The 13,408-nt window shown below is 38.4% G+C and overlaps 1 protein-coding gene across 1 annotated transcript; it reads left to right on the forward strand.

Annotated features, from left to right (window-relative positions):
• Nucleotides 1-444: 444 nt before the first annotated feature.
• On the forward strand, nt 445-11,623 carry LOC149952588 (uncharacterized protein F54H12.2-like). Its single transcript, XM_090169772.1, has 4 exons — nt 445-1,342; nt 11,118-11,147; nt 11,198-11,350; nt 11,592-11,623. The coding sequence occupies exons 1-4, from the start codon at nt 445-447 to the stop codon at nt 11,621-11,623; spliced, it is 1,113 nt and encodes a 370-aa protein (XP_090025898.1).
• The last annotated feature ends 1,785 nt before the right edge of the window (nt 11,624-13,408 follow it).

The following is a 13,408-nucleotide window of genomic DNA, read 5'->3' on the forward strand; positions in this document are numbered from 1 at the left end:
TATCAAACCCGTGACCAATGAGGCTTTTGGAGTAGGCAAGAGATGGTGGCAAGATTTAAAACAAGGACATGACCCTAAAGAAACGTTAAAGAACAATTTAAGAATCGCCGGTAGCAATTTATTACATAAAGCGGCTGATCGATTAACGAGAAATCAGTCTGGCAGCGGCTGCCGTAAACGACGAACGGGCCCCATTAGGAAACGAAAAAAAGTGTCCAAACGGAGAGTTACAAAAAGAACCAAACTTGACTTTTTAGGATAATAATGGCGGTTTACGAGGGAATGCTAAGTCAGCTGGATATTTTTCAACGCCCATTGGTCAATACTAATGTAATTACCACAACGGAAATAAGATATTTACCAACAAACAATTTATCGCACAATGGCCCTCTGGAATTTTTTATTCCCGCGTCGGAAGATTTATATATGGATTTATCAAAAACTATGTTAAAATTGAAACTGAGACTTTTACATAACGATGGATCGAATGTCCCCGCCGCTGAAACAAAAGTGGCACCAACGAATAATCTAATAGGGTCGCTTTTTAGTCAATGCGATTGTTATCTCGGGGATACTTCTACCCAGTCCGCGAACAACTGCTACGCTTACAGTTCCTACATTGAAAAATTAGTCAACTATGGAGAAGATGCAAAAAATTCGCAGCTCCAAAACGGAATGTTTTATATGGAGTCTACGACCAAGCCTTCGGAGATGTGGTTAGATACGTTCAAGTCAGAGTCCAACGGGGCCCTGAAGCGAGGCTCAAGATCAAAAGAATCGCAATCCTTTGAAATAATGGGGCCTTTGTCTGTTGATATTTGCAAAATTAATAAGTTTATGTTAAACCAAGTTCCGGTACGATTTCGTTTAGTTAGAAGCCCGCGCCTAACTACCGTCATGTCTATGGAAGCAGGCAAGGATTATAAACTAGTTATAGACCAAGCGTACTTGTACGTGACAAAAGTTAAAGTTAATCCTTCAATCGTATTGGCGCATGCAAAAATGCTAGAATCAGATATTCCAGCTATCTTTCCCTTAACGCAAACGATTGTTAAAAATTTTAGCGTAGCGAGAGGCCTAACGAGTATAAACCGCGATAACATCATTTTAGGTAGATTACCGAAACGAGCTATTGTGGTTTTTGTCAAGGAAGATGCTTTTATTGGGTCATTGAATAGTAATAGTTTACAATTTGAACATTTAAACGTGACCGGTTTGTCCCTCTCGGTGGGTCCTGATCGTTATCCTCCCGATGGGTTCCAAATGGACTACGACGAAGGGAATTATTGTTTACCTTATCAGAGTCTATTTTCCGCGATGGGGATCGATGGGGCCGACCGTGGTAATTTCATAAGTTTTAAAAATTTTAAATCCGGGTATAACATGTATCTATTCGATCTAACAAGCGACAACAATGCTAGTGGGGATTATATGTCTCTTAGAAAGGACGGTAGTTTACGACTCGATGTGCAATTTAAAAACGCATTAACACATAATGTGACATGTATAATGTATTTTGAATTCGATAATGAGATTTTGATAACACGCGATCGCAAAGTAATTTATAACGCCGAATAAAACCCATTTAAAGCACTTTACCTTAAGCGGTTTAACAGTTCCTCGCTTGCAATCGTTCAACCATGTCACGCTCTCATTATCTCTCCGATAAACTGGAAATTTTTCTTTCAAATGACATTCCGGGTACCGATCTTAAAATTAAACGCCAAGGGCATAGAAAATACGTTTCATTTAATCTTAACGTTTGGGAAAACTTATGGACATTTTCCGATGAAATTGACACATTCTTTGACTTGACAAAACCCCCAACCCGATTTCATAGTTGGCTAACCGATTACGTAAAACTCGAAGGATTTATATGTCAAAGAGGTAAATTTATTGATTTGCGTTCGCACGTCCGCGGAGCTAATGACAAGTATAATGTCTTGTACTCGACTTCAAACGGTTTTGCAATGTGTAAAACAAGCTGGGAGCGGTTAAAAATTATTCGCTTAAGTCTTAATACGGAAATTCAGGAGAGAAAAAACTGTTACCAGTGTATGAAGAAATGTATTAAAGACGAATTAACCGAGATTCTAATGTCGTTAACGGGATCCTGTGAAAATACAGCATGTCACTTTCAATTGGCTCATGACATTACGTGCCTTCCCGTAGCTTCGCATTGGTCTGAAAGGCTTGAGGCTAATGTGAAAAGAGCTCTTCCTCTGGTCAATTATCAAAAGACTCTAAATAATTTTAACGAAAACTACCCACATTGTTCTTTAAACATACATAATTTATTTCATGCAATGGTTAACGATGTAAATGAAATTATTACAGAATTTTTGTTTTAATAAAGGGTATAAATTTAAGAATATGGTTTGTTTAATTTTTATTACAAGTTAAAAGGTCAAAGCGCGCGGCCATGAATAAAACCATAGAGAAAGTCTATTACGATCCTGAAAATCCAGGGGGATTAGGCGGTGTCAAGCGATTAGAAAAAAGTTTGCCCTTAATTCCAAAGACCAAAATTAAAAAATGGTTGTTAACGCAAGACCCCTATACGTTGCATAGAGACCGAAAGCTTAAATTTGCTCGTACACCAACATATGTGACGTCACTGAATGAAATTCATCAAATGGATTTAATAGTTTTGGACGAGTTGAAACCGGATTATAATTATATTTTAGTTAACATTGACGTTTTATCGCGCTTTTTATCCGCGTTACCTTTGAAAACAAAGAGCGGGAAAGACGTTCTACAGGCGCTAAAAAAAATTCACAAAGTTAATAAACCCATGAAAATTAATACGGATCAAGGAAAGGAATTTCTTAATAAGACCGTACAGGATTATTTAAAAAAGAACGATATAAAACATTTTGTAAGTTACGGGGACATAAAATGCGGAATCGTAGAACGCGCCAATAGAACTCTCGAGAACAAAATATATCGTTTAATTACTAAAACTAAGAAACCAAATTTCATTAAGGATTTACCGAAAATTGTTAGATCGTATAATAACAGTGTACACAGGTCGACCGGGTTCAAACCGTGTGAAGTAACGGTTGATAATGAGCATTTAGTTTGGAAAAATCTTTACGGTAAAAAATCAATTAGGGAAAAAGCCAAATTCAAAGTCGGTGAACGTGTTCGATTAACAAAAGCCCCGAAAGCGTTTACTAAAGGCTACAAGGGATACTGGTCGAAGGAAGTGTTTACTATTAAGAGAGTGATTAATAGACCTCGTCCTGTTTACGTCATACAAGATCAAAATAATCAAGTCATCTTGGGTTCATTCTATCCCGAAGAACTACAAAAGATTCTATCATGAATACTAATCAGCTTGATGAATTTTTGAAATGTGATTATAGAACGCGCCCATTTTACATTGGTACATTTTCCAAAGACGCGATTCCCAAAAAAGCGCCGAAACAGAAAACGTATTGTTTTATTATAAATACGGACGATTCGACGGAACCAGGTTCTCATTGGGTCGCTGTGTTTATTGAATCGGGAAAGGGAGAATTTTTCTGTTCGTTTGGAAATTCACCTGTTACGTACAATTTTAACTTGGGTCATTTAGCTAAAAAGTGGGTATATAATAAAAATATTATCCAACCGATTGACTCGGAAACATGCGGTGCTCATTGTTTATTTTATATCGTATGTAAATGTTCGGGGTATACTTATAGAGAAATATTAGATATGTATAATGATACTCTATATATCAATGACATAATCTCGTTATGGAATATGTGTCTGCATTTAATGAATCACGAAAATAAATATTGTAATCAATAAATTTTTATTGTATCAATTTTTCCATTTTTTAAGAGGGCTTAATGCGCGGCGTCTGTTTTTAGGTGTCGGATAAGGTTTGCGAACATTTAGTCTCCTCTTCACGTGCTTTTCATTCGTTTGCAAATCTTTATCCGAAAATGGTAGAGACACAGCCTCCGATAAATTCTCCACGCTTTCAGCCGATGGCCTATACGTTACGTCGCTGTCTCGTGTAGTACCCGTCGCGCCTTCAGACGTATTGAAGAGGTTCCTTATGTTACTGGTACTTTCGGAACGGCGTGGTGTACTACTTGAAAGAGGATCAAACTCGCGGCGGAGTGCTTCGTGGACGGCTTCGGGAATATTCGGTGTTGACTCCGCTATCAAATGATCCGGTAGAAACGCCGGGACTGGGGGAGTAGGTCGAAGAGGGGGTCTCGGTTCCGCGTGTAGATAAACGGGAATCGGATCGGGAGAAATCAACGTAGTACTGGGTGAAACGGGGGAACCGCGAGAGACATTTCTCGGAGAATTTGTTGGTGTAGCTACGGGTCGTATCATCTGCGCCGGTGCGAGAAGAGGGGCCACGGGCCGTATAATCTGCGCCGGTGCGAGAAGAGGAGCTAACGTATTCGATGGAGGAGGCATCGCTGGGGGCTCTAAACGAACGGCGGGGACTCCTTGAAATTCTTTAATTTTAAAGTACCTTTGAAGCATAGTTAAATACTCTCGTAACGTATCCTCCTCACTCCCTACTTTAATCGGTTTATTTATGATACTTTTCATTTGATTTTGAATAATGTCTATTAATTTGGCCGTATCGCTAAAATAGCTATCAGCGGGGAATAAAACGAATTTTTTCATCGATTAATAATACGGTTAAGAACCACGGGAATTAATGAACCGAGAATTGCACCCCAGAATCCGCCTCGCTGAGATATTAGAATTTTTCGACGGTTTAAGTCGGTTAAATTTTTACGAGCAAGTTTTCTGATGCACGCTTTATAGCGCTGTAATATTTTTTTCCTATTTGCGCCTACAGGTAGCGCCCCCCGGGTAATATTAAGACAAATATTAGAAATAGAGTTTAATTGTTCGGGACTAGCGTTTTTAATTAAAAATTTGCGCTGACTGGGGGAAGCTTTTTTAATGAGCGTTAAATAAGGTTTATGTTCCCGTATCGCTCGTGGCCAAGTCATCTTACGTAATGAAACAATTTTATAAATACATTCAAATTTATTCAAAAAACACAAAGAATTTATACAATGAAAACATTTTCACATATTTTTTATAGAATATATTTAACAGAATAAATTTTTTTTTAAACATTATTTTTAAACCCGTCACCATTACTCTAGAAAAGTTATCATTGGGCCCTCTTCAAATAAGCAATTTGTTCGCACTTTGAAATGTTCTGGTGTTTCTTGATTTAAATCTAAAACAATATTAGAATAGGGTCGAGAAGCAGTTACATTATTGTACACAGTACTTAGAAAATTTGGGTTATTAGGAAATACTTGTCGACTGAGACATTTAATCTGACTAGGATCACGCGGACTCTTAAATAGAACAATGTACGATGAGTTCAAGCTAATATCGCGAGCCGCTCGACCTTGACCAAAAACATTTTGGGTTAAGAATAATATAGTTAAATTTAAGTGGTGACTACCAACACGAAATAATTCCGAAACGTACGCGTTATTTAAACAACTTTGAGAGAGATCGTCGAGAACGAGCAAGTTATTTATAGAACTATCAAATATTTCTTCCGGTTTCTCACTTAATAAACCCTGATGAAACTCGATATCAGGTATAATTTTTTTAAGCTCATTGAATTTTTCCGACCAAATATTATAACAATAAATGATTCGCTGGGGAGGTTTCTCGAACAGCGTGTTTCGATTTTTTAAAAGCCGAAAAGTCCAAACTGTTTTTCCGCATCGACTCGGTCCACTGATGAGGAACGTGGTCGGCGATTTAAACTTGAGCCGCGTTACTGACATTTTTGTAGCCGAAGGGAATACTGGTACCGTCGCTCTTGAAGATTCGCTTGTTAGACGTAAATCCAACGAGTTTTTCAGCTGGTTTTTGGAATAGCTGCCCCGTTTTTAAACGTTTCACGTTAAATGGGACTTCGACGCTGTATTTCAATTGTTGGTTGCGTGTAGCGAGGTCCTTCAAAGCTTCAAAGTTGACAATTGACTGATTTTTTTTAGTCAATGTAATGCCCTTAAGTTTAGTGACAATCTTTCCAGATTCGAATAAAATTGAATAAGCTTTACATCCCAAGGAAACAAAGGCTTTTATATTTTCATTGGGATACTGGTCAGCTAATGTACCTAGGGTAGTCCCTAGCGGAATATTTAAGTCTTTACTCATATAAAGAAAAGCAGAATCAGTATCGACGTAATTTAAATTAGAACCAATTTGAGCCATTAATTTGTATAATTTAATACGGCCGTAACTGGCTACAAACGCGCCTATCGTTGGTGACCCTTTCCGATAAGTTGGAACGTAGTCTTCCCGAAAACGAGTGGTGACTAAGGCTATATCATCGTCTAGGAGTTTAAAATCCGTTAATTCTTTGGTTTTATCGGCCAAAATTTCGACTAATTCCTTATAAGAATTAATAAAAACACTTTGGCCTCGATTTAAATTAATGGAATTTTTGCCCCACAGACTGTTTAGACTAAGTTTGCCAATAGCTTTTAAAGCGGGATTATCGGTTATATCGTCTAAATTTAAATCTAACCCGTCAATTTCATTAAAGTCTCGTAAATAATTAAGTTTTTGTTCTAATGTAATTATGTCTTTTGGATACGACGAATTTTGAACTTTGATTTTGTAAAAAAGCCGAATATAGTCATCGAATAGCGGACAATCTTTATCGAATGTCTCTCGGTAATGATGTACTTCGTGAATTGTAATAATTTTGTAACCGTACTCTATCGCTAGATAAAACTCGGGGGTCGTCCACACGTCGGTTATGCTACGCTCTCGATCAGTATGGGTACATTCGAAACATTGTTCAGCTGCACATTTGTAGCAGAGAGTATAATAAATTTTACTATTAATTTTAGCTGAGAGAATTGGGAGGTTTAAATTGGTAGGTGGCAGCACCGTAGCTTTAATAAGACCAAAATAAGCGTTAACGGAAAAATTAAAGTTACAAGTTATAATTTCGGGGCTTGATTTGGGATATTTATAGGAACTCATCTGGACCGACGGGTACATACTATTGAAATCCACGACTTTGATTGGTCGATCGGGAGTGGCTTCGGCGTAAATTACAAAGTTTTCGACCCTCCCCCCACGAATTGCGTCTCTCGCTCCTATCGGTTTGGTAAAGGGTAGGGAATCGCAGAAACTCGCAATTGCTGGGTCTTCTACTAACTGATCATACTCGTGCTCCCATATACTAATAAACTGTGCATTAGGCCTTTCCTTTTTTAAAAAATTTTCGCGGTCGAGGGTTTTGAGATAAATATTTAAATTATAATCTTTTAACTGTTTATCGTAAGCCTGGTGGTCAGTGTGCAGTGGGCATTTATGGTAATGGCAGCCGTAAAATTCGGCAATTATTTCGGGCGAGGAACAATAACCGTCTAATCGATAGGGATAAATGACATGTTCGCCACCTAGCGATCGCGCCGTTTGAAATTTCACGTTGAGTTTTTTCTCCAAATAAGCTAACCATTTTAGGGCCTTGACACTATGCCGTTTCCTATACCCGTCCCCGGAACAATCGCGATAGTGTTTGGTTCGACAAATCTACTAAGGAATAAATTTGTGACGGCTCCCGGCAACGTTATGGCGTTTGACCCTAACAAATCAAAATCGACTGTTTTTAAAAATAAATTTCTAAAACTATCGAATCCTTTCTGTAAAAGTTTAACGTCATCGATCGCGTATTCGGTTAAAACTTTATTTAGATCAAAAACGACGTAACGCTGGGAGTCGTACCATTGATTAAATTCCACGATTTCCTCGTCCGTAAATTTGTCGATACCAAAATATTCTTTCTCGGGGAGGGTGCCGATGTAATCTAAATTGTTTTCCGTAGCGAATGAATAACAAAAATAACCTTTCTTTTGGACAATCTTAAAAGTTTTCGAGAAATTTCGAAGGGCTGTAGGTAGGAACATGAAACTATCGATAAAGGCTATTTTAAATTGGGCGAGAAACATACCCAGGGCTTTGGAACCGGTATAAATTATCTCGGGTTTAATCTTTCGTTTTAATAGACCGTTAAGAATAAGCAACGTATCGAAACCACTCCCGAAATGGCTAATTAATATGACGTTTTCAAAGACCGGCCTCGTAACCGTATCTCTTTTCCGACCATTAACTGTCACCTGGCATGCTAATAAATAATCTAGGAAATTTTGAACGCAATCAAAGCCGTGAAATTTTCGGTAATCATAATTTGTCGAAAATGGCGCCTCTTGCATCGCGGAAATGATTAAAATTGGTCTAATTGCAGTGTCAGTCGTTATGGTTTCAAAATCAAAATAACATAGTCGTTTCTCATTTGATTTTATTTCTAATGGGCGGACGTGACACTCGTTTTTGGCATGCTCAATTTTGCAAAAAGCGCATTTGTTGTCGCAATTATGATTGCCTTCATAGTCTTTCCCGCAATTTAAACAGCGCCTTAAAACCTGACAGGTTCCTAGTTCTACGTGTTGGGAGAAACAATTTGGTCCGGCAAAATACCTATTACAGTCATGACAACGGGTAGCCTGTTCTATACTGGGGTGGAATTCGGGGCCGCGACATCGACGGCATTTAAGCTCGGGTCCGCAGTCGTGACTTTTTTTCTGTTTGATATTATGTAACAGGGTAAGACAAAATTTACAGAAAGATTTTACCCCAAACATGGCCGAATAAGATCGTACGACGTGGGTGTGCTCTTTAATTTTTAAGAGGAAAATTTGTTTTTCTTTAAAGGGTCCAATAAACACTTTATCGAAATTATCGTCCGCCGAGATTAATATAATTTGGTAGTCGGGTAATATATTTTGGAATCGGTTAATGTCTATTATTTCTACGGGGCCTTCGGGAACCCCCGCTAGGGCGTGTAATTTTTTAGCTTCAATTTCTTGTTCGGGCTTTTGCCCGTTTCTAATTGTCTTTAATTGGTATTCGTTAAAACTAGCACCCTGTCCTAAACTTTTTAAATGCTGATAGTCGGCCAAAACTCTTCCCACCGCCAGGGCTCTCGTAAAACATAAATTGTCCGTATTTCTAATGGGAATAAATGTGTTACCTTGGTTGATATACTGATCTAAACATTCATAACTTCTGCTTCTAACACTGCGAGGAAGTCCTCTCATAGGGGTATCTTGAAGAAATATTAGGTCGAATCGGAGGGGTGAATCTAAATAAATGGTTTTTACGGACTGCGCTACCTTTTCAATCCCCGTTAAAATTCTCTCAGCTGTCAATTCATTGATATTCATTAATTGGAAATTTATCGGATCTTGCAGCTCATCGGAAATTACCACCACCCTGACGCGCGTGTAGCCTAAATTATCGGCCGTAATTCTATCTAATATTGATTGGAAAATACGGGTCAGTTGGTTACTGATATCCGCGTGGTTTAATTGGTCTAAATTTTTAAAATTACACTCGAATAGCATAGATTTACACCTATACTTTCGAGAAGAACTGGCAATGATTTTATCTATTGAGTAAAAATTTTTAGGGTTGAAACGGGTGCTAAGATCGAGGGCCATGGTGTTTTTAAAGTCCTGCGTAAATATTTAATACGGTTTGAATCGTTGTCGCGACGTCGTAAACTTCGCCGGAATTCTGCAAGTTTAATAGTTTTTCGTAGTGACGTCCACGGTTCTTGTAAACTAGAACTTCACCTCGCCGACCCGCTAGAATTTCAACCTTCTCGTTTCTTAGTTGAAAATCACCTTCTTCATAAACTATCTGTTCTAGATACTCTTTTAACTCATACGCCGAATCTAGTTTGACGCAAACGCCGTCTTTTGTCGCGGTTGGCCGATCGCTATTTTTGACGTAACGCCTTATATCTAAATACAAGTTATTTTTGAAACTTGCAATTTTTATCCCGAAATTTTTATGGCGGGAAAACTCTACGACTATATCCGTCCAGCCGTCGTCTACTGGCTTAGATGGACCGGCTTGAGATGGACCTGGTTGAGATGGGCCTGGCTTGGATAGGGTGCTTTTGGGTGGCGCATCAACTGGTTTGAATGGCGATTGTTTCGAAGGGCTATCGAGTATCTCGTGGCATGTTAAATCTATGATATCGGGTTGATTCTTCGGGATGTCTACTTCGAAACGAGTTTTCTTAATATTTACTTTATTTCCGAAATCTAATCGACGACGGACCTTATTGACCTGGGAGCAGGGAGGTGTTTCGGATTGGTTCTAAAAATTAAACTAAATTAAATGGTTTAAAAAATAGACTGAATTAATAAACTATTACTTTGCGGTCAAAGTCCATCGTGCCAGAATAATTTCCTAACAATAAACGGTCATTTAAAAAAGGTAATTCCCCAAATTTTAAAATTTACTTACAATTTCTTCAAGTCGAATGCAAGTTGTGAAATAAATGCAAATAAAGCGCGTCCCTCTATTTATAGTCGCAAAACCCCCTAGCGGGACGCTTAGGAACTTCTATAACACATGCTAATTTATCTAACGCTTTTTATTAATACATGCGTAATTTTTCGTAATAAACAAAATTCCCCTAGCGGGACGCTTAGGAACTTCTATAACACATGCTAATTTTCATAACGGTTTTAGGTACTCGTAATTTTTCGTAACGGTTTTTTTTATATCAACATGTGGTAAATAAACCCCTAGCGGGATGCTTAGGAAACTCCATTTTCTAATGGTTTTGTAACAATTTTTTTACGTACTCTATTAACGCAACTTTTTTTTATATATCAACATGTGGTAAATAAACCCCTAGCGGGATGCTTAGGAAACTCTATTTTCTAATGGTTTTGTAACAATTTTTACGTACTCTATTAACGCAACGGTTTTTTAAAATAAATCAATGTTTTCTCGAGAAAAATTCCATACACGAACCTAACCTCGAGCTATAGTAAATCAAATATTTAGGTTAAGATTGCCGGGTATAAAAGGCGTGATTTTTTCATGTTTTATCACATTTCGTTCCTGAACTACAATGTAAGTTGTAAAACGTCTTAATACGAACCTTTTCAACAAAAATTTAAAAATTTAGGGCTTCCAACACTACAGCAGATTTCATTAAAGTAGTGAAGGGGAGAGGACGCGGAAGTAATGTACTTTTGATAATATACTGTAACAAGTAATTGATAATTATTAAATTATAGGAGAAAATGCGGACCTAGGACCAGTTCGAAGTAATTATTTTCTATTTTTTATTATACTTTTATAAAATTTCTAACAATAGGACCCGACACGCTGCCACCACCCTCCACGCCTTCGGACCCACCAACACCCGAGAACTCCCCAACGCCCTCCAACTCTCCCACGATTCCCTATCGGGAGATTTTGATCAACCCGTCATTGTCGGCGGAAATGCGAGTACTGGACTTGAGGAAAGGTAATTCGTTAAATATATTTTAATACGTATGAAATTATAATATGAATTTTTTCTAGCGCCGGGGATCAAAATCATCGTGGAAGGGGGTAATATATTCAACATGTTTTATTATATTAGCAACTAATTTATGTAATTTTAGGTGGCGCCCTTAAAATTTTAATTTAAATAAACTGTTTATATTTATTTTTGTCTCTTTCTTAATATACACGTTAGTTGTATTATATAAACCATTTTCATACAGATTGGTTAAAACGTACCATTCCTACTTGTTAATCGACGCTTACAATTTCTAACGGTCTTCAGAACACATGTTAAATTCGCGCCAAAACTTTAACAACCATATAGCTACCAGGTCATGAACCCTAACGGTTAATTATAAAGGTACAAACTTAAGCCATATATTAATATTCATGTCAAACATAAGTGTACATTAATAAACCTAAAGAGTTTAACCACTTGTTGATTTTTATACACGCGACGCTTACACTTTCCCGCCAAAAATTAATATTCAAACATATAATATAACTACTTGATGATCCTAAACACATGTTACTATCTAACAGGTCAATGACCCATAACGGTAATCCACCTAGTTAAACAATACCACGCTCATTAATATGCACCCTTTTTAAAACACTTGCTTACCTACTTGATTGACAGGTCAACTAATTAACACCTGTTAATCTCATTAATTATTCAGGTCACGCGCGCGTGACACGCGCCCGAGGGGGGGCGGAATCGCGATTCCCCGCTTCATTCCCCCCGTCACGCAGCTGGGGACGCGTGGGGGAAAGCACGCTGCGCCCCCCTCGCGTATCCAGGAATAGGGCACATAACTACTGGCGTCGATCCCAGGTTCAGGTTTAGGTTCGGGATCGAGATCCGGGATTTATGGGGTGAAATGGGGGTAAAATCATCGAAAAGTCAATGTATTTAGGGTATTAATCGCGACGATTTGTTTTCCCGTATATCAACATATTGTGTTCAGGCCAACTTGTTCATATATCTCCGCTTATCTCGAAAGATACTTGAACGTATATCTTATCGCGTTTTATCGTACGGAATAAGTTGAAATGATGTAAAAAGTGATAACCTGAGTGGGAGATAGCGCGCGTGCGTGGATTTCCTGGGGCGCGGATTACCCGGGAGGCGCGGTTAATTTGAATTTAAGAGTGTTTTGACGTTATGGAATATGGGACGCGGTTAACGTGCGCGGATTGGGGCGCGGTTAATTTGAATTTAAAACATGGATTTGAGTGTTTTGACGTCATGGAATATTCGTTGTTAAAGTAGAATGGAAACATTTTTAAACTTCATTTTAATATCATTGTAGTATGCTTGACACTTGAACCTATCTCACGAGTATTTCTTTAAACGAATATTTTAAGTATGAGAAACGTATCGTTCTCAAGTATTGTAATTGTACACGTGATCCCGTATGAGGACCGGGTAAATTCCTATATACGTAACGCGATACACTTCAAAATGCGATACTTGAATATACTATAAAAGGGGTTGTATAGGATTGTGGAGGTCATTCCACGGTTAACTGCGGTAGCTATATTCAATATGCCTAAAGCTCAGTATACATGTCCTACGTGCGCGAAAAGTTTCGCTACCAAGTCCCCCTTAAATCGGCATGTTAGAGAAGTACACGGCGATAGACATAAGTTTGTCTGTGAAGTATGTGGTAAGACTGTTGCTAGATTGGAAAATTTCAAGAGCCATCGACGAACTCATGACTTGAACGCACCTGGCCCTTCCGAACCCATGGACCTGTCTCGCACACCGTCGCCAATGCAACGTTCGCCATCACCAACCCGTCCACCTTCACCTAGTCTGCTTCAAGACATTCAACTGGAATCTACCCGTACACAGCCATCTACCTCAGCTTTACCCGACAACCTAACACCATCACCTATTCCCGCCTCACCAATACTTGATGAAACACCACCAGCATCCCCAAGTCCAGGCCTTGAATGATACGTTAGCATCTATTCGTTATAATGCCGAAGACTATGATATTGATGCAGGGATGTTTATCGGACGTTACCGAGC

This window comes from Leiobunum rupestre, chromosome 3 (genome assembly GCF_980474605.1).
Source record: "Leiobunum rupestre chromosome 3, qqLeiRupe1.1.hap1, whole genome shotgun sequence".
Lineage (NCBI taxonomy): Eukaryota > Metazoa > Arthropoda > Arachnida > Opiliones > Sclerosomatidae > Leiobunum > Leiobunum rupestre.

Coding starts and splice junctions, on each gene's coding strand:
- LOC149952588 (XM_090169772.1), top strand. CDS start 445: ATGTTAAAATTGAAACTGAGACTTTTACATAACGATGGATCGAATGTC. Junction 11,148..11,197: donor GGACCTAGGACCAGTTCGAA/GTAATTATTTTC, acceptor TTCTAACAATAG/GACCCGACACGCTGCCACCA. Junction 11,351..11,591: donor AGTACTGGACTTGAGGAAAG/GTAATTCGTTAA, acceptor ATTTTCATACAG/ATTGGTTAAAACGTACCATT.